This window comes from Hypanus sabinus, chromosome 6, assembly GCF_030144855.1.
Source record: "Hypanus sabinus isolate sHypSab1 chromosome 6, sHypSab1.hap1, whole genome shotgun sequence".
NCBI classification, from domain to species: domain Eukaryota; kingdom Metazoa; phylum Chordata; class Chondrichthyes; order Myliobatiformes; family Dasyatidae; genus Hypanus; species Hypanus sabinus.
In genome coordinates, this window is record NC_082711.1 from 20,073,368 (window position 1) to 20,099,415 (window position 26,048).

Sequence of the window (26,048 nt, forward strand, 5' to 3'; positions counted from 1 at the left end):
CCTTGTAATTGCCTTGAAAATCTCTCCCCCAAACAAAGTATAAAATTTAATTGTGTTATGATTGCTACAGCTTTGAACACCTTCTCAATTAGTCATTAATTTATTCTATCTTGGTACACGATTCCAGGTCTAGAATGGCTTGCGCACTGGTTGGCTCCAGAAAATGCTATTCTAAGAGACTGACCTTGTTAGATGTCTTATTAAACAACAATCTGGAGAATACAAGGGGAAGAAATGCAAATTCAATAGTGCTGGAGGGTGCAAAAAAACCCCATAATCACTGTTTTAGGCAAACATCCTCTGGTATCCTTGAATCCATTTATACATAGCATTCTATTTGGCTTCCCTTATTTTAAGTATTAAATCAATATGCCTTAAAGTCATTAAGCCTTTTCATACTGCATTGAAGATTTTCCTTTTTTACAATTTTTAAGTTTTTTTTGAAGTGTTTTCTGAAGAAAATTTCATAACTTAAAAGAGAAAAATATTGTAAAAAAATGACTTCACTTTGTAGATGTTCCTTCCTAAATTGTAATTTGTTGCATTTGAAATCTTATTACTATAGTCATAACAAATTGACAATAGCTGATTGCAGCAACTTGAAACTTGGCTTTGCCTAAAATCAGCACAGCCTTCAAAACTGCGATTGAAATTTCCAAGATAATATGGATAATTTAATAAGGGATGTCTTGTGCAATTAATTGTTATGGTAATTAAAACAATTGGCAGCATTTGTCTGATATTATCAGTAAAGAGTGGACTGTGTCATTGGTCAAATAAATTAGTGGACTAATGATACCTAACAGTAAAGAAAATGCTTACCTCAGATTTGTAATAAATAATGCTAACACAATAACAGTCACTTTTTATTCAGTTATGCCATTAGATTTGAAAAACAGATTTTCATTAAAGTTTTAAGCACAATTACAAACTAGGTGTTTTCAGGTAACAGTAGTGTATTTGGATCGAAAACAAATGAGTAGCTTGGTTTTAATATACATTTTTTCAAAAGTATTTTCCATTCACTAATAGTTATCTTGTTTCTCAGATGTTACGGAGAGTGAAAAAGGTGAGTAAAATAGTTTTGAATAGTCCAAAATATTCAGACCAGTTAGCTTTGACTCAAAATGATAATTGGTACAACTGTCTGGAGGTGAAAGATAAGTCACAAATCCCTGCTTTATTGAGGTATATAAACTGTGGCCCTGGTATTGGAGGAAATGGTAAGAAGTGAACACTGCTTTGTCATTGTTTCCATTTTGTATTGGTATGTTTTTATTGTTTGCTTTAACAAGTTAACACTCCTTTGTTATGCTGTCTTCCTCGAAGGCTATCAAAGTCTGGAGAAACTTTACTGGTGAAGGTTTTCTCAATGTCCTTAGTACATATTTACTTAACACAGCTGTACAATCAAGGAAAGATATTTGCTCATTGCTAGACTTGTTTTGCTCAGATTATTGCTTTGTCTTTCTTTGAGGCAATATTCAGAATTACAGGGTGAGAAGGAGGACAATATCAGTATGATGCTAGGTACAAAATAATATATCTGAATTTTAAAAAAAGAGGTAGATAGAAAAAATGTTAAAATTAGAATTTGAAATTGTACGGTGCCCAGAATTGTTTTCAATATCCAGGCACTGCTCTAATCTAAAGTTTGGATAACCACATAACATACTGGACTAAAGTCTGTCTTCTTTATTATCCCAGTTCTTTAGAAGTAAATACCAGGTTTTCCATGAAATGTTTTGGTTATTTTCTATATTTTTAGATCTACTCTGCCTAAATCATTTTGCCTTTTTAGCAAGCATTGTTATTCTAACTCTGAGTTCAAAGTAGATGAATTATATTAAAATCTATTAATTCTCATTAAATATTAGGAATTTCTAGATTTCCCAGACCAGTCCAACACTTGGAGGGAATGTTTAGAATGATCTTAGAATAGAGAAAAAGGTTAGCACAACATCAAGGCCTGTACTGGGCTATAATGTTTTTTGTTCTTAAGGGAATAAGACGCCACTCTTTTAAAGAATGTTGATTAGTAATCACGTCAATTTACTGTTAACCTTTTGTGCCAAGATTAATGTGCTTTCATTTCATGAAGAATAGTTAGAGGTAAAATTTGGAAAATTAACAGGATAGTGGCATAAATTGTCCAGAAACTGTGGCAGTTTCAAATATTATAGTTTAATGATGGCATGCGTTGTTTAGATATCTTTTTTTCAAATCCGGTGGTGGAGATTAGAACATGGAAAGAGGTGGTTCAGTCCCGACAGTTAATATTTGTAGTAATAGAACCCATCTTTAATCTGTGTAATTGATCAATTAGTACTAAATTAAAATTGTTCCTAATGGATTCATAACATTTGCTACATTTCCTGACGCTTAACAAAAGTGTAACCTATATGCCTTTCTTATGGTAATTAGGGCTATATCGGTGCCTTTTCACAAAGATAGATTGAGTAGTGTCTTTTTCATTCTTTTGAGTTATAACCCAGATTTTCAAGGTAAATGGAATTCTGTCTCCTTATATCTCAAGTTTTACAGTGCATGACAGGTATAATTTGAAATTACAAACATAATTTACCTGGCTGTTCTAGTTTGAAAGCTGTCAGCTGAAGTTTTTGGTCAGTTTAATTAATGGCTTGTGCACTGTGTAATTTTCTCCACTGTCACTTTCATCTTGATTTAAAGGGGTTATTTTCAATAGTGTCACTTTCTGTTGATTTAGTGATGGAAAAAGCTAATTTGCCTAGGATGTAGGATAACTACACTGATAGACTCAGAGATAAGATTATATTTAAATTGCCTAACAATTAAGGATTTCAGCTTCCAGCTTTTGTCTTTGAATGTTTATAAAAGAATTTAAACAAAGTGCCTTGAATTTCCTTTAATATCCAAAGTCAAGCAGGTTTAAGATGTTCTTTGCATCAATGCTTTTGATGAAAATTAATTGCATTCAGCTCTGAGCACTGAATGAGATAAAATTCTGTTTTTGGCAGGGGCGTCATTGATGGGAGGGGATTGGACAGGCTATGATCATTAAAAATTCAGCAGTGAAACACCCAGCACTCTTGCCACCAGTGGGTTGGGACCTTGCTATTGTGATAAACTAGGGTGGGTCAGATGATGCTGTCATTAATTGGTCATTATAGTCTTGATTGCTGTAACTGCATCCTTAACCTACATCAGGGATATTTTTGCAGTGTACTCTTTCTGGCTGTTTTGTGGTCACTATATGTCTTCAGTCGTAAATGTCTTCAGCTTTTTATCTGCTTGCTATTGTAGACTATTGTAGAAATGATATAGCAGCTGTGGAAAAAAATTGTTGCTATATTTAATTCCCCAAATGATTGCAACCCAGTTCTTCAAAATGCTCTGGCAGACTGATCATGATTAAGTGCACCAACAACCTTTAGAATATAGGCATCCAGTATTTCAAAGCAAGTTTATTTTTAATTAAGTGAGTCAGATCAAAGCAAACATGGTAACTTAAAAATAATGAAAACTCTTTATAAAGCATTGGTGATTTATGAAAATTTATCAACCTCAGATTTAAAATTAAAATATGACCACACATCATTCCAAGTTTGGATGGGTACATGGATTGGTGGGGTATGGAGGACTATAGTCCGGGTGCAGGTCAATGGGACCAGCAATTAAGCATTTTGTCACAGACTAGATGGGCTGAAGGGCCTGTTTCTGTGCTGTACTTTTCCATGTTGGTTGCAAAAAAAATTCCAAAATCCCAGAACCAGAATTTTAGGAGTGAAGTAAGATAGTTCTTTGGTACATAAAGAATAGAGTACATATTTGAAACTTCCAGCTGTGGTCTAATTAAACTTTATATACTTGTAACATTCAACTCACTTTTATTGCAATTCATCAGTTACCTACACATAGGCATGAGATTCTGCAGATGCTGGCAATCCAGAGCAACGTGTGTGAAATGCTGAAGGAACTCAGCATTCAAGCAGCTTCTGTGGTGGGAAATAAACATTTGATGTTTTAGGCCGAGGCTCTTGATTTTCCCATAATGTATAAGTCATGGATCCTGGAGTATTATTGGGCCTCCACTACTTCCAGCTTTTTACCATTTAGAAAGTACATTGAGTTTAAAATAGATGACCTCACATTTGTTTATTTTAAAATCCATTTACGACAGTTTTCTCGTTTGCTCTTGTCATTTAGCATTTCTTCATTACTTCCATCCATTCTGGCTAGAATGCTGTCTGTCTTTGTATCAACAAATAACCTGGATAGGTAGGTTTCTGTCCCATCATTTAAATCGTTTATAATGTGGTGTTTATTTGCAGCTCTGTTTTCCATCCTTATGCGTACCATTAACCAAATGAAGCTATTTAATCTGCTGATTATTCAAACTCCCTCCCATTATTTATTTATGAATTTGTTTATTGAAGTATGGCGTGGAACTGGCCCTTCGAGCTATGCCACCGAGCAGACTCCTGATTTAATGTGAGCCTAATTATGGGACAATTTACAAAGACCAATTAAATTACCAACTGGTACATGTTTGGACTGTGGGGAGAAACCAGAGCCCCCAGAGAAAACCCATACAGTCATGAGGAGAAGGTACAAACTCCTTGCAGGCAGTGGCAGGAATTGAACTGTATGGTAAAACGTTGTGCTCACCTCTGTGTTGCCGTGCTGCTTCCTGATTAAACCATCTAACTGAAAAACAGCCCTTTGCAAGGGCCATCTCCTGTTTCATTAAGGTCCTGCTCTTTGTTCCCTCTTTTAAATTGTAATTCTTTTGAAATTCATATTGAATCTGCTAACAGTACCCAATCAACCAGATCATAGTCACTCTCCTCCTGTCATTAGTGGTTCTTTTGCTATAGGCCCTTCAGCCCATCTCGTCTGTGAAAATGGTTAACTGGGGTTCATGACTGCTTGAGTCAGTGAAAAGAGTTTCTGTCTCCTTGATTAAAATCCCACATAATGTTGAACATTGCTGTTAAATTTACCATTACCCTTCTCAGTCCTGTGGTCAACAGTACCAGTTTTTCTAGTCTTCCTACATAACTGAAAGTCTTGGTATTACATGGTTCGTTTGTGTTCTTTCTGGACCTTGACATCTTTTTCCCAATTGGTACTCTAGCTGAGGCACAATTTGTGATTTATTACTTTTAATAAAATGAATTGGAAATCTTAATGGATGAGAACATAGAGGACACTGTCTGAAAGCCGGCTTTTGAAGCACTGAACTTGAGTAGTTGGCCACCTGCCAGAGGTAAATCTACTGGGATTCATTAAAAACAAGTTTCAGGTTCTCTAGTATTCACTGGATTATTTTATTGGCCACTAATTTTAGTGAGCTTTACTTATATTTGGTTTGCAGACAGCCGGAACTTCGGTACCTGTAGCAACGGAATGAATCTCTTGTCTACCACATAGTTGTTCACAGTTAACATTCAGGCTACACCCACACAATGCCGGATAAATCCGTAACAGAAGCTTTTTGTTTTCATTTTTACCCTCCGTCCACACTAAAACGGCGTTTTTGTCCCCTGAAACCGTAGCTTTTCAGAAACGCTTTTCACCGTGGGTATTTTTGAAAATGCTGCTCAGGCAGATCAGTGTGGACGGGGTAACCAGAGACTTTTGAAAACGCTGTCAGACGGCAGCACGCTATTTCATTGTTTTCTTGAACGCAACCTAACAATTTCAGAACAGACGGCAACGAGACTGAAGCCAGAAGAGTTAGGGTGGTTTACCTATTTATGCAAGTACTTCTCTGACAATAGATGTGTAGCAGCCTAATGTAACATTGTATGGAAATACAAGATAACACTGATGCAGACATGTTTTATACATTTAACAAGGTGCGTTATTAATGCAACAGAGTTGGTCAGTTTTTCAATGTTCGTCTTCAGCCGGGTCAATCTGTCTGTGAATTCCCTGTCGGTTGCCGCTGTACGCTCCAGTATTTGTTTTTTTTTAGTTTTAAGTTCTCCTGCACGAGAGCCAACAGCTGTCCGTCGTTTTAAGTTTTTTTTGGTCTGTAACTACACAAACTCGCACTTTTACAGCGAGATTCAACACCAAACATGTTGCTTGTTTTCGGTTGTTTTTGCTTGTTTTCCTGCATGCGCAGGAGGAGGAGATTCACCGAAATCTCCATTTCAGTATGGATAGAGATAGTTTCAAAAACGCATAGTGTGGACGCCTATCGTTTTTACGCGAAACCGGCGTTTTCAAAATTATCTGGTCTAGTGTGGATGAAGCCTCAGTTGTCACACTTACAATCCAGTTTGAATTGTATTTGGGTAAACTAAGGTGAGATGTAAAGATGATAATTGGACAACATGCTCTGTACATTAGCAGTTATAATCTTTAATGTGCAAATTGTAGAATAGCTAAATTGGGACAAAACATTTGAGTGAGTGTGTGTGTGTGTGTGTGTGTATGTCTCCATAAAATAGATTAATGAACAATGCACAATTTAATGCAGTGATACATATGTATGTCCTTTCACTCTAGGGATATAAAGGTCAGGATCATGGCTTGCATGTCATTGTGTAGCAGATGTAGAATGCTAATAAATTGATGAGGGCAGACACGTTTGCAGATTCGTTATAATGCCTCTCCATTGATGGAAACAAAATCACCTCTGAGGTTAAAAAGTCAATAGAGTCAGGTACAGCAACTGATGCTGTTCTTGACACTTGCATTTGAAGCACAGTGAAAATCATGTCTATTCTTTTGATAGATGGAATTCGTAGTTTAAATAGGAGATGCTCTTCAGTGACTGGGAGGAAGTAGTTAAGAATCCTTGTGATACCTGTGGCAGTCAATATAGAGATTCCTTCATAATTAATAAGACATTGGTGAGGCTGAATTTGGAGTATTGTGAGCAGTTTTGGTCACTGAATTACTGGAAGGATATTAATAAGGTTGAAAGAGTGCAGAGAGGGGTTTACAAGGATGTTGCTGGGACTTGAAAAACTGTGTTACAGAGAAAGATCGAGTAGGTTAGGACTTTATTCCCTGGAGCGTAGAAGAATGAGGGGAGATTTGATAGAGGTATATAAAATTATGATGGGTATAGATAGAGTGAATATAGATAGCAGGCTTTTTCCACTGAGACTAGGGGAGAAAAAAAATCCAGAGGACATGGGTTAAGGGTGAAGGGGGAAATGTTTAAAGGGAACATTAGGAGGGGCTTCTTCACACAGAGAGTGGTGGGAGTATGGAATGAGCTGCCGGATGAAGTGGTAAGTGCATGCTCACTTTTAACATTAAGAAAAACTTGGACAGGTATACAGATTAGAGGTGTATGGAGGGATATGGTCTAGGTGCAGGTCAGTGGGACTAGGCAGAAAAATGGTTTGCCACAGCCAAGAAGGGCCAAAGGGCCTGTTTCTGTGCTGTAATGTTCTTTGGTTCTAATGCAATCACAACCTCCTTTCTTAATGATTTCCTTTACCCTGGTGAGGCATAAATTCATGAATTTATGTCTAAATTAGTTGTTTGGTACTCCAGTAGGATTTTTTTTGTCTGCTTGTTGAATAGTCTTTTGATCCTCTTTCTGGCCTGTGGTTGAGGTTGTGAGTACCTTGTGAGATGAAATCAAGGACCCTTGTGTAAATCATAATCTCACATGGTAAAATCTTTGCTGGCTACTTCTGTCTTTGATAAGCTGTATTGACTGCATTAGGTTGGATCCTGGGTATTTGTGCTTTAGATAGCTTTGAGAAGAATCTATCTCAAATTTGGCAATCCTCAAATTCAGTACCAATCTACATCTTTTTAAAAAATGCTATGGAATTCCATGACTTTGATCAAAGAGTTCATCACTCACCCAATCTCACTGTACTATGGTGTTAAGCAAGGATAGGTATATCATCTCACAAAACTTTCCCTCAATTTTCCTTCCTGCACTTTGCCTTCAACAAGCTTCTGCTGGATTTAATCTTTAGCAGGAATGGAAACTATTCAGTTTTTGTCTACTCCACTCTACAACCAGAGTTCATCCTAACTTCAGTCACAGTTTCTGAGAGTAAAAGATCTCGGCTAAGTGCACATTAAGAGGTAGAGTTCCAATCAAGTTGACTCCTCATAAGTATATAAGAGAATGGGCTTTACAACAAATATTCAGAAGACAAAAGTCTTCTACCAGTGAACCTAGTATACTGCTCTTGTCAATCAAGATTCAGGATTGGACCCTGAAGATATGGATTAGTGAGATAGTTGTGAGACAGTAAAGGAAACATTTGAAGATTTTCTTGTTTCCATTGCATCAGCATCACCTTTGACTGAATGAGGAAAAGTGTTTCAAAGATCAAGACCTCAAATCTAGCAACAGTGGATCCTACTCTCCTTTACGTTTTGGAAATGGGGTAATCTTGTGCGTTAAAGCAGAGGCAAGGTACCATCCATGCCATCGCTGTTCTTCTTTTAAAAAACTGCCAATTCCATTGTTCAAATAGACAAACCAGCCATTTTGGGCCTCCTTAAAAGAAAATATCATCCTCGTCGAATCATGGGAATCCTTGAGTGTGTAGAGGCCATTTAACTGGAATGGAAGGAAGCCAATCATCCCTTTTTTAGATACTGTCTGAGAAGAAGTAAAATTTAACTAGCTGTTTTCAAGCCGAGCTTTGCCTTTTGGAAACTCTTTCTAGCTTCCCTAGATTTAATTAATCAATAATGGGCTAGACATCTTAAATAGGTCTGCTAGGAGCTATCTTAAATTGTCCATGTATCTGAAACACATAGGAGGTTGGGATTCATAGCAACTGTTCTGAAAATAATCTAGTAAATAAACTACCTCATTGTCATAGGTTTCTGTTGAAAGGAAATGAAATTCTGCTGGTCTGCTCTATTGAATTTATTACTTATGTCCTTCACATACATGAGTAAAATCTTTATATTACGTCTCTCTAAATGTGCAATGTGCAATTTATAGTGATTTATAAATAGTATGTATAACAGGACAGTCAATATAATGCAGAAATACAATTGTCAGCATAAATTAATCAGTTTGATGGCCTAGTGGAAGAAGCTGTCCTGGAGTCTGTTGGTCCTGGCCTTTATGCTGCGGTACCGTTTCCTGGATGGTAGTGGCTGGAACAATTTGTGGTTGGGATAACTCGGATCCCCAATAATCCTTCAGGCCTTTTTTACACACTTTGTAAATGTCCTGAAAAGTGGGAAGTTCACATCTACAGATGCGCTAGGCTGTCTGCACCACTCTCTGCAGTCCTGCGATTACAGTCTCCATACTGGGCAGTGATGCAGCCAGTCAGGGTGGTCTCAGTTGTGCCCCTGTAGAATGTTTGAGGGCCATACCAAACTTCTTCATCGGTTTGAGGTGAAAGGTGCTGTTGTGCCTTTTTCACCACACAGCTGATATGTGGGATCCTCGGTGATGTTTATGCTGAAGATCTTAAAGCTGTTCACCCTCTCAACCCCAGATCCAATGTTGTCAATAGGGGTTAGTCTGACTCCATTTCTCCTGTAGTTCACAACCAGCTCCTTTGTTTTTGCGACATTGAGGGAGAGGTTGTTTTCTTGACACCGCTATGTCAGGATGATGACTTCTCTGTAGGATGCCTCATTGTTATTTCAGATTTGCACAATCAGTGTCGTGTCATCAGCAAATTAGCAGATTGGAGCTGTGGGTGGTGACAGAGTCGACAGTATACAGAGAGTAAAGGAGGGGGCTTAGTATGCAGTCCTGAGGACCTGTGTTGAGAGTCAAAGGGGCAGAGGTGAGGGAGCCCATTCTTACCACCTGTCTGTGATCTGACAGGAAGTCCATGATCCGACTACAGAAGGCAGAGTGAATGGCAAGGTCTCTGAGCTTCTTATCAAACCTGAAGAGAATTATGATTATGGCGTTGAATGCTGAACTGTCATCCCAGAACAGCATTCTCACATAAGCATCTTCCTTCTCCAGATGTGTAAGGATGGTGTGTAGAACTGTGGCTATTGTGTCATCTGTCGATCGGTTGTGTCAGTAGGTGAATTGTAGGGGGTCCAGTGTGGGTGGTAGCAGGCTGTAGATGTAGTCCTTGACCAGCCTCTCAAAACATTTGCTTATTATTAAGGTGAATGTGACAGGATCCCAGTCTTTCAGTCATGTTACCTTGGTCTTTTTAGGTACAGGAATAATGGTGGATGTTTTGAAGCAGGATGGCACTCACTGGGAGAGGGAAGGGTTAAAAATGTCTGTAAACACACCTGCCAGTTGTGCCGTGCACGTTCTGAATACCCGCTCTGGGATGCCCGCAGCCTTGCAACCGGCCACTTGTTGGAAACACAGCCTCGGAGATGACCAAGCTGCAGGTCGTATCAGTGGCTCTCCTCAGGGGTTCGGTGTTGGCAACATCGAATCAAGGGTAAATAAATTTAGCTCATCTGAGAGAGAGGTAGCGATGTTGGAAACTCCACTGTGTTTCGCTTTGAAGTCTGCAGTGGTATGCAGACCTTGCCATAAGCTGTGTGTATTGTTGGTGTCTGATTCTTGTCCCTGTATTGTTGTTTTGCTGCCTTGCTGACTTTGTGCAGATCGTAGCTGCATTTCTTGAGTTCCTGTTGACCGCTGGCAATGTAAGCTCTGTTGTGTGGTAAGTGCTTCTCGCATGGAACTGTTGATCCAGGATTTCTTTTTTTTTTCCTAATTTATTTTTTATTGTAGTTCATCAAACAAACATTTCCATAAGCTGTATTTCAGATATTGTACATATATATCATACAGTCATATTTGCCACAAATATCTACATAATATTTATCTGAGGTATACACTTGTAGAAAAGAGAGGAAAGAAAGAACAAGCGAAAGCTATGTACAAGTAGGGAGTGATCTTTTTTTATATAACATATTAATTGATTTGTGAGGTTAAAATCAGGCCTATGAGGTGTTATGTAGTTAAACCATTTTTCCCAGTATGAATCAATGTTCCAGCTTATGATTAACAGATGCTGTTATCTTCTCCATTTTATAAATGTCCATTGTAATTTCCATCCATGCATTTAAGGTTTGCCTCTCATGTGGTAACCATTTCCTAGTAAGAGTCTTTTTACCAGCCACCAACAGTATATTCATTAAATATTTATCTCTTTTCAAACATTCTTGGGGTATATACACAAAATATATGGTCTTACTTTCTAAGGGTATTTCACATTTAAAGATGTCTTGTGGGGCCTCCAATAGTCTTTGATAATGGGGCATTCCCAGAAAATATGATAATAGTTTGCATTTTGATTTCCTCCATTTCTCCAGCAAACGGAGATTACTATCATAATGGGATTTCTGAGAGGGTGTAATAAAATATCTTATCAAGTTTTTCCATCTGAATTCCCTCCATTTCTGTGAACTGGTACACTTCCATCGTTGCCTCCATATTATTGTCCATTCTTCCTCAGATATAATTATCCCTTCTTCCTTCTTTCATTTTGTTTTAATGTATGAAGTCAAATGTGCTGTAAGATTTGACAAACCCAGCGCTTGTTGTTTGAGCATGTACACACAATTGTTCCCTAAACAATACAGTATAACAACTATTTTACATAGCATTTACATTGTATTAGGTATTATAAGTAATTCGGAACAGGTACATCCGGTATTATTTGGCGTCAGTTAGACAAACATTTGTCTTGGTATATAGCATATATTTTACCTTTATAGACAATACACAGTAGGTGCAGGAATAGGCCCTTCGGCCCTTCTAGCCAGCACCGCCATTCACTGTGATCATGGCTGATCATACACAATCAGTACCCTGTTCCTGCCCTCTCCCCATATCCCTTGACCCCGCTATCTATAAGAACTCTATCTAACTCTCTCTTGAATGCATCTAGAGACTAGGCCTCCACTGCCTTCTGGGACAGAGCATTCCACATATCCACCACTCTCTGGGTGAAAAGGTTTTTCAGCATCTCTGTTCTAAATGGCCTACCCCTTATTCTTAAACTGTGGCCTCTAGTTCTGGACCCACCCATCAGCAGGAACATGCTTCCTGCCTCCAGTGTGTCCAATCCCTTAATAATCTTATATGTTTCAATCAGATCCCCTCTCATCCTTCTAAATTCCAGTGTATACAAGCCCAGTCGCTCCAATCTTTCAACATATGACAGTCCCACCATTCCTTGAATTAACCTTGGGAACCTATGCTGCACTCCCTCAATAGCAAGAATGTCCTTCCTCAAATTTGGAGACCAAAACTGCACACAATACTCCAGGTGGGGTCTCACCAGGGCCCTGTACAGCTGCAGAAGGACCTCTTTACTCCCATACTCAATTCCTCTTGTTATAAAGGCCAGCATGCCATTAGCTTTCTTCACTGCCTACTGTACCTGCATGCTTGCTTTCATTGACTGATGTACAAGAACACCTAGATCTCGTTGTACTTCCCCTATTCCTAACTTGACTCCATTTAGATAGTAATCTGCCTTCTTGTTCTTGCCACCAAAGTGGATAACCTCACATTTATCCACATTAAACTGCATCTGCCATACATTTGCCCACTCACCCAACCTGCCCAAGTCACCCTGCATTCTCATAACATCCTGCTGACATTTCACACTGCCACCCAGCTTTGTGTCATCAGCAAATTTGCTAATGTTACTTTTAATCCCTTCAGCTGCAGTCCCAGCACTGAACCTTGTGGTACCCCACTGGTCACAGCCTGCCATTTCGAAAGGGACCCGTTAATCACTACTCTTTGTTTCCTGTCAGCCAGCCAATTTTCAATCCATGTCAGTACTCTGCCCCCAATACCATGTGCCCTAATTTTGCCCACTAATCTCCTATGTGGGACTTTATCAAAAGCTTTCTGGAAGTCCAGGTACACTACATCTACTGGCTCTCCCTTTTCCATTTTCATAGTTACATCCTCAAAAAACTCCAGAAGATTAGTCAAGCATGATTTTCCCTTCATAAATCCCATGCTGACTCGGACTGATCCTTCTACTGCTGTCCAAATGTGTCGTAATTTCCTCTTTTATAATTGACTTCAGCATCTTTCCCACCACTGACGTTGGGCTAACCGGTCTATAATTCCCTGTTTTCTCTCTCCCTCCTTTCTTGAAAAGTGAGACAATATTAGCCACCCTCTAATCAGCAGGAACTGTTCCTGAATCTATAGAACGGGGGTCGGCAACCTGCGGCTCCCGAGCCATTTGTGGCTCTTTCACCTCTGTGCTGCGGCTCCCTGTGGCTTTGGGAAATAATTGGTCAGTATTTAATTAAAATGTATTTTATGTTAGTTTGTTAGCTTTTGAAATGTAATTATGGTGATCTTGTACATTTCCTGCCACATCCGAAACGGCTCACAATTAGCCGGCATTCCGGCTAAGGGAGATAGCCTACGGGGGTTTGTGAGTACGCGTCTTTTGCAGCATCTGCGTCCATGGGGGCTGGGTTGAGGGAAGCTGAAAAGCAAGGCTGTTTAGTTCGAATAAAGCTATCTTTGACTGCAGTTTACTGACACCGCTACAACGTGTTTTTATCGCTGGCTGTCCAGACGGAAGGTGCTGAAACGCTTTGTCGCGTGTCTGGAAGAAGTGAAAACTTTCCTGGGCAGCAAAGGGCTCACCTTTCCTGAGCTGGAACAGCCAGAGTGGCTGGAAAAGCTACACTTCATGGTAGACATGACAGCGCACCTGAACACGCTGAACACAGCTCTTCAGGGGAAAGGACGTACAGCCCTGCACATGTTGGAGGATGTTTTGGCATTCGAGCGCAAGTTGACAGTGCTTGCCAGAGATTTACAGAAAGGCACTTTGTCTCACTTCCCCAATTTGAGAGAGTTCAAACAAGGTCACGACATGATAATTTCGGAGTATTTACATTCTGCAATCATCGCAATGCAAACATCGTTTGGGAAACGCTTCTGTGAGTTCAGAGAGGAAAAAAACACATTATCCTTCCCGGTCACTCCCTTAAGCATCGATCCTTCCCTACTGAATACGACTGCATTGGCAGGTGTGAGTCAACCTGATCTTGAGATGGAACTGGCCGACATAGCCGACAAAGACATATGGGTGTCCAAGTTTAGACGCTTGACAGCAGACCTTGAAGATGTTGCCCGTCAGAAGGCCGTTCTTGCTCAGAAACACAAATGGAGTGATATTGAAAACCTCACAGATGACAGCTTGCGATCCTGTGTAAAGATGAAGGTGACATCATACAGCCCTGATGTGCAGACGCTGTGCGCTGAGGTCCAGGAGCAGAAATCCCATTAACCAAGTATGATAAATATTTTAATTGCCTATTATTTTACTTATATTCATATTTTTTCATAGTTCAGTGAAATAGTCCTTTCATTTTTCAGGATGACAGCTGGCTGACGTTATTTTTGGTTTGCTGCTGGCGGAAAATTTAAGTTCGGCGTTTTTCATAAATACAAGAAGGACTCAAATAGACATTGAATATTTTACTTAAAAGTAACTTTCAACCCAACGTCTTTTTTTCGGAGTTCAAAATGTTTTTGTTGCATGCAGAAATGTAATTTCGTTTTCTCTGCAGGAGTTCATCAATTTCATAAATGCAACACATTATAGTTTGTTTATACATAGCATAAAGGCAAAAAAAACGTTGTATGCAGTGTTATTTCATTTTAAATGTCAAACGGGTTTTGCGGCTCCCAGTGTTTTCTTTTCTGTGGGAAACGGGTCCAAGTGGCTCTTTCAGTGGTAAAGGTTGCTGACCCCTGCTATAGAACATTGGAAAATGATTACCAATGTGTCCACGATTTCTAGAGCCACCTCTTTAAGTACCCTGGGATGCAGACCATCAGGTCCTGGGGACTTAACAGCCTTCAGACTCAACAGTCTATCCAACACCGTTTCTTGCCTAATATAAATTTCCTTCAGTTCATCCTTTACCCTAGTTCCTTTGGCCACTATTACATCTGGGAGATTGTGTCTTTCCTAGTGAAGACAGATCCAAAGTACCTGTTCAACTCATCTGCCATTTCCTTGTTCCCCATAATAAATTCACCCGTTTCTGTCTTCAATGGCCCAATTTTGGTCTTAACTATTTTTTTGCTATTCACATACCTAAAGAAGCTTCTACTATCCTCCTTTATATTCTTGGCTAGTTTACCTTCGTACCTCATTTTTTCTTGGCGTATTGCCTTTTTTGTTATCTTCTGTTACTCTTTAAAAGCTTCCCATCCTCCGGTTTCCCGCTCATCTTTGCTATGTTATACTTCTGTTTTATTTTTATTCTGCCCTTTACTTCCCTTGTCAGCCACGGCCGCCCCTTACTCCCCTTAGGATCCTGTACCTTCTGCATTATTCCCAGAAATACCTGCCATTTTTGTTCCACTGTCTTCCCTGCTAGGGTATTGTTCCATTGAACTTTGGCCAGCTCCTCCCTCATAGCTCCATAGTTCCCTTTGTTCAACTGTAATACTGACACATCCGATTTTCCCTTCTCCTTCTCAAATTGTAGGTTAAAACATATCATATTATGGTCACTACCTCCTAATGGTTCCTTTACCTCCAGGTCCCTGATCAAATCCGGTTCATTGCATAACACTAAATCTAGAATTGCCTTCTCCCTGGTAGGCTCCAGTACAAGCTGTTCTAAGAATCCATCTTGGAGGCACTCCACTAACTCCCTTTCTTGGGGCCCAGTACCATTCTGATTCTCCCAGTCTACCTGCATGTTGAAATCCCCCATGACAACTGTATCATTACCTTTGCGACATGCCAATTTTAACTCTTCATTCAACTTACACCCTACATCCAGACTCCTGTTTGTGGGCCTGTAGATAACTCCCATTAGGGTCTTTCTGCCCTTAGAATTTCTCAGTTCTATCCATACCGACTCTACATCCCCCGATTCTATGTCCCCCCCTCGCAGGGGACTGAATATCATTCCTCACCAACAGAGCCACCCCACCCCCTCTGCCAGTCAGTCTGTCCTTTCGATAAGATGTATATCCTTGAATATTCATTTCCCAGGTCCTGTCCGCTTGAAGCCATGTCTCAGTTATTCCCACAACATCGTACTTGCCAATTTCCAACTGAGTCTCAAGTTCATCTACTTTATTCCTTATACTTTGTACATTCATATATAATACTTTTAATTCGGTACTCCCCTCTCCTTTCATATCAATTCCTATTTCACTTGGCCATACTGTATGATCTCTTCTTGAGCTTTTTACTCCATTGATTCTGTTGTCCTTTTTAACTTTTCTTATTTTCACTTTCCCTTTAACTCCATCCTTATATTTCCAGTTCATTCCCTCCCCCCACTACTTAGTTTAAACACATCTGTGTTGCAGTGGCAAACCTGTCTGCTAGAATGCTGGTCCCCCACCTATTAAGCTGTAACCCGTCCCTTTTGTACAATTCATCCCTACCCCAAAAGAGATCCCAGTGGTCCAAGAATGTAAATCCTTGCTTTCTGCACCAGTTCCTTAGCCACACATTCAGATCCATTATCTCTCTGTTCCTGCCCTCTCCAGCACTAGGAACTGGAAGCAAACCAGAGATAACCACCCTTGAAGTCCTGCTTTTCAGCCTTCTTCCGAGTTCTCTGAAGTCCCGCTGCAGAATGTCCTTCCTTTTCTTCCCGGTGTCATTTGTGCTGACATGCACTACCACTTCCGGCTGTTCACCTTCACCCTTGAGGATTCCCTGCGATCGGTCCGTGATGTCCTGGATCCTAGCACCAGGGAGGCAACACACCATCCTTAAATCTTGCCTGTTGCGGCAGAAACCCCTTTCCGTACCTCTTACTATGGAGTCCCCTACTACCACGGCTCTTCCTGATGTCTGACTCCTCGGCTCTGCTTCTGCACCAATTTTCGGCTCGCAGACCTGTCCGCCTCTTAGACTGGCAGTATCTTCTATCCTGACAGCTTCCAAGAAGGTGAACCTGTTTACGAGAGGTACGTCCCCTGGGATCTCCTGTACTTCAAGCATCCTTTCCTTCCTCATCGTTGCCCCCTTTCTCTCTTCTGGTATCCTCGGTGTAACAACCTCACTGTAGGTCCTGTCCAGAAAACCCTCGTTTTCGCGGATAAACCTGAGGTCATCCAGTTCTTTCTTCAGTGCTGCAACATGCTCCTTCAGAAGCTGAATCTAGACACACTTTCCACAGCTGTAGCAGCCGGGGGCACCATCAGTGTCCCTGACCTCCCACGTCATGCACGTAGCACACTGAATCAGCTTAGTGGTCATGTCGTCACCCTCTGCAATTGTGCCTGGTGTAGTCTCCTCGCCAAAGACTCTCGAGCCAAAGACTAGCACTTTTCACACCAGGCACTTCCCTCGACCAGGCAGCTTCCCGACATTTCTATGAATATAAAACACTTAAGAAACGTATGTATTTCAATAATTAAACCACTGCATTGCTTAGTAACAATTGTAGCTTTTATCGGGGCAGGGCCTTTCACATGCTCCATTATTCTCACTTTATCTATTAAAATTATTCCAATCGTTGACAGACTGTAGACCAACACTTTTCCAATGACCGGTGGCGTTTCACTTCTTTCTGATCACTTTATTTTCAATCATGATAATTTTCCATCAACGGAACAGAAACTCTGCGGATTCAGCAGCACTCGTGGGTGACGGGTCCTAAAGTCCACTGCACTGAGACTGGTTAAATAAGGGACTTGGATTTTTGGTATCTGCAGGGGGTCCCAGAACCAAACCTCTGCGGAAAAGGAGGGCCAACTGTTTAAGATTTAGACCCAGTGATGATAAAGGAGTGGTGGGGTGGAGATAAGTCTCAGCTAAAGGAGGTGTTAAGGGCTTCTTCCATCTATTAACCTGCAGATCACCCTTGGGCAAGGTGTATCTCCTGCATAGCCCTCCAGATCAAGGCCACGTATAGCCATGGGAGCAGGTGACTGACCGTGGTATGAGCAACTGGTGCATATCACAAGTCATGGTTATGAAACTACTGATGCCAGGCGGACAGTTTCTGAAGACTATTGAAAATGGATGGGGTTGCCTGTCTTGTAAAGACACTGCTCAGAAGAAGGCAATGGCAAACCACTTCACTTGGGAAAAATTTGCCAAGAACAATCATGATCATCAAATGACAATGTTTGCTTACGTTATATGATATGGCACTTAATGGATGAACGATGATAAAGGAATGATGATTTTTGGGAGACAAAGGTGTCACCTGGAAAGGAAATCTCAGGTGGTGGTCTTCCCATGTACTGACCTTTTTCCACCTTGGTCTGAGTTTAGAAGTTGCTTCAGTGTATTTGTTGGTAACTGCCATCTACTACCAAACATTCTGGGGGAATTTGCCCCAGAATAGGAAACGTTTGCTGTCTGCGTCTATCGAATATATTAGCAGAACCAGTATACCAGATATAGTTTAAGAGATGCATGTTTCTTGCTCTGCAATTACTTTAGCATTTAGAAGGGTTGGTAATGAGCATCTTTGTTATTGCTGCTCTAACAGCTTTTGAAGTGACTTAAACTCTCTAGTACTCAAAGCATTTTTATCAAGGTACACAATTTTATATATCCATATGTGTTATTATCTTATTTTAAATTAATCTGCCAACATTTTGTTAGCAACCATTTAGAGGGCCTTCACTATCTTCTCGCCCTCGGTCCAGGGAATCTCTGAGCCTGCTCTAATAATGGGATTGGTTTGTACGTCATTTAAGATTATTTTGCAAACTGTATATTTCCTATGCACTCAACTAGGCTGAAATCTATGGTGTTATATGAAATCTAGCATCAAATGGTGTTATACCTTCAAAAATCTGCAATGCGATTCCTTCTATACAGGCACATACTGGAACTTGTCAACTGTGTGTTATGAAATTCCACTTCTATTCAACAGTTTAGACTTTGAATGTTTTCAGAATAATAGATTCCTTTAATATGATTTCTCATTAAATCCCACTAGTTGCATTAATGAGCAGAAAGATTAGAAATTACTTAAGTACCATTCCACCTGTCTGTTAATGGTGAAATGTTAAACAGAAAGGTCAGAAGCTTCCATTACTTGAGCATAAAAGCTTTTTATTTCTAGGGTAGCTAAATTGGAGAAAATTATTGTCTCGTGACGTGCAAACCCCTTTTGATATGAAGCCCCACTATATATAATAAAGTAGCATGATTAGAGTAAATGGATTTTCAATTTACGAAAACATTTGTATTTTATCATTCTTGTTTTTTTTAATCAACAGACTCTATTTGTTATTTGTTTAGAACATCATTGCTATGTGGGGATGTTGCCTTTAAAGAATATACGGTGGGATGCAAAAGTTTGGGCACCCCCAGTCAAAATTTCTGTTACTGTGAATAGCTAAGCAAGTAAAATATGAACTGATTTCCAAAAGGCATAAAGTTAAAGATTACACATTTCTTTAATATTTTAAGCAAGAAAACTTTTATTTCCGTCTTTTATATTTTCAAAATAGCATAAACAGAAAGGAGCGCAGAACAAAAGTTTGGGCACCCTGCTTGGCAGCACTTAGTAACATCCCCTTTGGCAAGTATCACAGCTTGTAAACGCTTTCTGTAGCCAGCTAAGAGTCTTTCAATTCTTGTTTGGGGGATTTTCACCCAATCATCCTTGCAAAAGGCTTCAAGTTCTGTGAGATTCATGGGCTGTCTTGCATGTGCTGGTCTTTTGAGGTCTATCCACAGATTCTTGATGATGTTTAGGTCGGGTGACTGTGAGGGCCATGGCAAAACCTTCAGCTTGCGCCTCTTGAGGTAGTCCATTCTGGATTTTGAGGTGTGTTTAGGATCATTATCCTGTTGTAGAGGCCATCCTCTTTTACAGTTTTTTTTTCACAAACAGTGTGATGCTTGCTTCCAGAATTTGCTGGTACTTAATTGAATTCATTCTTCCCTCTACCAGTAAATGTTCCCTGTGCCACTGGCTGCAACACAAGCCCAAAGCATGATCAATCCACCCCTGTGCTTAACAGTTGGAGAGGTGTACATTTCATGAAATTCTGCACCCTTTTTTCTCCAACCATACCTTTGCTCATTGTGGCCAAAAAGCTCTATTTTAACTTCATCAGTCTAGAGGACTTGCTTCCAAAATGCATCAGGCTTGTTTAGATGGTCCTTTACAAACTTCTGATGCTGAATTTTGGGGAAGATAAAAAGAGGATGGCTTCTACAACAGGATAACGATCCTAAACAAACCTCAATATCCACAATGGACTTCCTCAAGAGGCGTAAGCTGAAAGTTTTCCCATGGCCCTCACAGTCACCCGAACTAAACATCATCAAGAATCTGTGGATAGACCTCAAAAGAGCAGCGCATGCAAGAGGGCCCAAGAATCTCACAGAACTAGAAGCCTTTTGCAAGGATAATTGGGTGAAAATTCCCCAAACAAGAATTGAAAGACTCTTAGCTGGCTACAGAAAGCATTTACAAGCTGTGATTCTTGCCAAAGGAGGTGTTACTAAGTACTGCCATGCAGGGTGCCCAAACTTTTGCTTCACGCCCTTTTCCTTTTTTGTTATTTTGAAACTGTAAAAGTTGGAAATAAAAGAAATATGTCATCTTTAACTTTATGCCTTTTAGAAATCAGTTCATCTTTTAGTCGCTTAGCTATTCACAGTAACAGAAGTTTTGACTGGGGCTGCCAAAACTTCTGCATGCCATTGTATGTCGGTGAACATTAGAAAAGCAGAACACAAAAGGAGGTCCTTGGAGCCATCAATCCCACAGCGGCTATTTTATGGAGCTAAAAACATAGAAAACCTACAGCACAATACAGGCCCTTTGGCCCTCAAAGCTGTGCTGAACATGTCCTTTCCTTAGAATTACCTAGGCTTACCCGTAGCCCTCTTTTTCTAAGCTCCCTGTGCCTATCCAGGCGCCTCTTAAAAGACCCTATCATTTCCGCCTCCACCACCGCCACCAGCAGCCCATTCCGTGCACTCACTACCCTCTGCGTAAAAAAAAAAAAACAGCACTTACCCTTGACATCTCCTCTGTACCTACTTCCAAGCACCTTAAAACTATGCCCTCTCATGCTAGCCATTTCAGCCCTGGGAAAAAGCCTCTGACTATCCACACGATCAGTGCCCCTCATTATCTTGGTATACCTCTATCAGGTCACTGCTCATCATCCGTTGCTCCAAGGAGAAAAGTCCGTTTACACAACCTATTCTCATAGGGCATGCTCCCTGATCCAGGTAACATCCTTGTAAATCTCCGCTGCACCCTTTCTATGGTTTCCACATCCTTCCTGTAGTGAGGCAACCAGTATTGAGCACAGTACTCAAAGTGGGGTCTGACCAGGATCCTATATAGCTGCAGCATTACCTCTCGACTCTTAAACTCAATCCTATGATTGATGAAGTCCAATGCACCGTATGCCTTCTTAACCACAGAGACAACCTGTGTAGCGGCTTTGAGTGTCCTGTGGACTCAGACCCCAAGATCCTTCTGATCCTCCACACTGCCAAGAGTCTTACCATTAAGACTAAGAACTATTCAATTGACTTCCTGTTCAAATATTCATCCAGAGTCCATTTGAATGTTGCAATCTTTCTTCTGGCCCTCTTGTTAATTATATTATTTCCGTAGTTATGAGCCCTCCTTAAATCTGTGATTATTGACTGGGGCTAGATTGGAAACCATTTGGGAAGCTTTGTATTTGAACAGCATCTTTCATTATTCATTCTCTATAACTCAAATAACTTTATAGCCAGTTATGTTTTTAACTCAATCACATGTAACATATATTAAATAAATGATAACATCTGCAGTGCCCATAAAAAGTACTCACCCCCCCCCAGAAATTTCCTTGTTTTATTGTTTTACAACACTGAATCATATAACCATATAACAATTACAGCACGGAAACAGGCCACCTCGGCTCTTCTAGTCGGTGCCAAACGCTTACTCTCACCTAGTCCCACTGACCTGCACTCAGCCCATAACCCTCCATTCCTTTCCTGTCCATATACCTATCCAATTTTACTTTAATTGACAATACTGAACCTGCCTCTATCACTTCTACTGGAAACTCGTTCCACACAGCTACCACTCTCTGAGTAAATAAAATCCCCCTTGTGTTACCTTTAAACTTTTGCCCCCTAACTCTCAAATCATATCCTCTTGTTTGAATCTCCCCTACTCTCAATGGAAAAAGATATCCACGTCAATTCGATCTATCCCCCTCATAATTTTAAATACCTCTATCAAGGCCCCCCCTCAACTTTCTACGCTCCAGAAAATAAAGACCTAACTTGTTCAACCTTTCCCTGTAACTTAGGTGCTGAAACCCAGGTAACATTCTAGTAAATCTTCTCTGTACTCTCTCTATTTTGTTGACATCTTTCCTGTAATTCGGTGACCAGAATTGTACACAATACTCCAAATTCGGCCTTACCAATGCCTTGTACAATTTTAACATTACATCCCAACTCCTATACTCAATGCTGTGATTTATGAAGGCCAACATACCAAAAGCTTTCTTCACCACCCTATCCACATAAAATTCCACCTTCAGGGAACTATGCACCATTATTCCTATATCACTCTGTTCTACTGCATTCCTCAATGCCCTACCATTTACCATGTATGTCCTATTTGGATTATTCCTACCAAAATGTAGTACCTCAGGCTTATCAACATTAAACTCCATCTGCCATCGTTCAGCCCACTCTTCTCACTGGCCTAAATCTCTCTGCGAGCTTTGAAAACTTACTTCATTATGCACAATGCTACCTACCTTAGTATTACCTGCATACTTACTAATCCAATTTACCAGCCCATCATCCGGATCATTAATGTAAATGACAAACAACATTGGACCCAGTACAGATCCCTGAGGCACACCACTAGTCACCGGCCTCCAACCTGACAAACAGTTATCCACCACTACTCTCTGGCATCTCCCATCCAGCCACTGTTGAATCCATTTTACTACTTCAATATTAATACCTAACAATTGAACCTTCCTAACTAACCTTCCATGCAGAACCTTGTCAAAGGCCTTACTGAACTCCATATAGACAACATCCACTGCTTTACCTGCATCAACTTTCCTCATAACCTCTTCAAAAAATTCACTTAAGATTTGTCAAACATGATTTTCCTCGCACAAATCCATGCTGACTATTCCTAATCAGACCCTGTCTATCCAGATAATTATATATACTATCTCTAAGAATACTTTCCATTAATTTACCCACTACTGATGTCAAACTGATAGACCTATAATTGCTAGGTTACTCTTAGAACCCTTTTTTAAACAATGGAACCACATGAGCAATATGCCAATCCTCTGGCACCATCCCCATTTCTAATGGTATTTGAAATATTTCTGTCAGAGCCCCAGATATTTCCACACCAACTTCCCTCAAGGTCCTAGGGAATATCCTGCAAGGATCTGGAGATTTATCCACTTTTATATTCCTTAAAAGTGCCAGTACATCCTCCTCTTTAGTCGTCATAGTTTCCTTAACTTCCTACTTGTTTCTCTTACCTTACACAATTCAATGTCCTTCTCCTTAGTGAATACCGAAGAAAAGAAATTGTTCAAAATCTCCCCCATCTCTTTTGGCTCTACTCATAGCTGTCCACTCTGATTCTCTAAGGGACCAATTTTATCCCTCACTATCCTTTTGCTATTAATATAACTGTAGAAACCCTTCTGATTTATTTTCACCTTACTTGCCAAAGCAAACTCGTATCTTCTTTTAGCTTTACTAATTCCTTTCTTAAGATTCTTCTTACATTCTTTACATTCCTTGAGCACCTCATTTATTCCACGGTGGATTTAAATTTGGCTTTTTTTTCCCACTCTGATCAACAGAAAAGGACTCTTTCATGTCAAAGTGAAAACCGATCTCTACAAAGTTATCTAAATAGTTACAAATATAAAATGTAAAATAATTGATTGCGTTAGTATTCACTTCCCCCTTCAAGTCAGTTTTTAGTAGATGCACCTTTGGCAGCAATTAGCCTTGAGTCTGTGTGGATAGGTCTTTATCAGCTTTGCACATCTGGGCACTGCAATTTTCCCCTATTTTTCTTTACAAAATTACTGAAGCTCTGTCAGATTGCATGGGGATCATGAGTGAACAGCACTTTTCAAGTCCAGCCACAAATTCTCAATTGGATTGAGGTCTGGACTCTGACTGGGCCACTCCAGGACATTAACTTTGTTGTTTTAAGCCATTCTTGTGTAGCTTTGGCTTTATGCTTGGGGTCATTGTCTTACTGGAAAACAAATCTTATCCCAAATTGCTGCTCTTTTGCAGACTGCATCAGATTTTCCTCCAGGATTTCTTTGTATTTTGCTGAATTTACTTTACCCTCTACCTTCACAAGCCTTCCAGGGCTACTACAGTGAAGCATTCCCACAGCTTGATGCAGCCACCACAATGCTTCACGGTAGGAATGGTGTGTTTTTGATGATGTGTGGTATTTGGCTTATGCCAAACATAGCATTTAATCTGATGGCCAAAAAGATCAATTTTGATATTATCAAACCATAGAACCTTCCTCCCGTTGACTTAAGGGTCTCCCACATGCCTTCTGGCAAACTCTAGCCGAGATTTCATGTGAGTTTTATTTCAACAGTAGCTTTCTCTTTGCCACTCTCCCATAAAGCTACGACTGAAGAAGCACCCGAGGAACAGTTGTTGTATGCACAGACTCTCCTATCTCAGCCACTGAAGCTTGTAACTCCTCCAGAGTTGTCATGGATCTCTTGGTGGCCTCCCTCACTGTTCCCCTTCTTGCACAGTCACTCAGTTTTTGAGGATGACCTGCTCTAGGCAAATTTATAGCCATGCCATATTCTTTCCATTTCTTGATGGGCGACAACTGTACTCCAAGGGATATTCTGTGTCTTGGAAATTATCTTGTATCCATCTCCTGACTTGTGCTTCTCAATAACCTTTTTGCAGATTTGCTTGGAGTGTTCTTTTGTCTTCATGGTGTAGTTTTTGCTGGGTCACTGACTCACCAACAGTTGGACCTTCCCGACACAAGTGTATTTTTACTATAATCAGTAGAACCTCCTTATCTGTGAACCTCCTTAACGGTGATCCCCGTTTAATTATGTTGACTTCCAAAACCAATTGCTGCTCCAGTGATGATTTGGTATTTCTTATTAAAGGGGATGAATACAATCAATTGTTTTGTGCTTTATATTTGCAATTAATTTGAATCACTTAGTATTGATCTGCTTTCACTTTGAGACGAGCATTTTTTTGTTGGTCAGTGTCAAAAAAATCCAAATTAACTCCACTATGATTCAGTGTTGTAAAACAATATAACATAAAAACTTCTGGGGGCGGAGTATTTCTATGGGCATTGTATATAAAAGTAAAAGCTACATCTGAAAAGAAAATGCATAGACTCCAGATTTTGTTACCACTTTTTTTAGGCCTTCAATCTTTGTTTTACTTAAATAGTATCTCACTAATGATTTCCCCAAATGTCATCTCAGACATTAGAAAATTAGTTTCCACTCTGTTTAAGCTCATGTGTAATTAGATTTTGATCAGACTTGGATAAATTCCAGTGAAATGCTAAAAATGCAGAAGGCTATCAAATTGCTGAGGATTCTGAAGAAGAAATATTTTAAAGTAATTCATTAGCAGTTATGTTGCTCTGTTGCTAGTAAAAGTTATTTTCCTTTGTATGAAAACTAAAGTGTCACAGATATTTTAACTTGGTGCAGCTGGTAATATATTTTAAATTACATGCTTTGTTAATAAACCTGACTTGTTCTTTGCTTTTCAATTTCAATTTCACAGATCATTGACTTATTAAAAGGTATAATAACTCAGTTTAATGACTGCATTTTTTCAGCTTAATCATTTTTGTAGCCATTCTAATACTTTCATATGACAGTTTAATGACAAAGGTAAGCAAAAAATCAGATAGACTGGTAATCATTATATTACACTAGTTTTCAAAGTTTCACATTTTATGGTGTACGTGCTACAGGACTTTACTGAAATTATTTGGCATAATGTCTGTGAAATAACTGTTTTGATCATGTATAGTGTTATATCTAACTGTCTTAACAATTTTTAGGTCACAAAATATCGATGAGGTAAACATTTACAGGATATTGGAAGTTTTGTTCTGGTCGTGCC

General features: G+C 39.8%; 2 protein-coding genes across 6 annotated transcripts in view; both read left to right on the top strand.

Moving 5' to 3' along the window:
- The window catches only part of galnt11 (UDP-N-acetyl-alpha-D-galactosamine:polypeptide N-acetylgalactosaminyltransferase 11 (GalNAc-T11)), a 135,806-nt gene that overhangs the window by 24,619 nt on the left and 85,139 nt on the right, over positions 1 to 26,048 (top strand). The gene's annotated exons all lie outside the window — the stretch shown is intronic.
- On the top strand, positions 13,447 to 14,333 carry LOC132394969 (general transcription factor II-I repeat domain-containing protein 2-like). The gene is made up of 2 exons (XM_059971310.1): positions 13,447 to 14,214; positions 14,300 to 14,333. The coding sequence occupies exon 1, from the start codon at positions 13,608 to 13,610 to the stop codon at positions 14,208 to 14,210; it is 603 nt and encodes a 200-aa protein (XP_059827293.1). The 5' UTR covers positions 13,447 to 13,607; the 3' UTR covers positions 14,211 to 14,214; positions 14,300 to 14,333.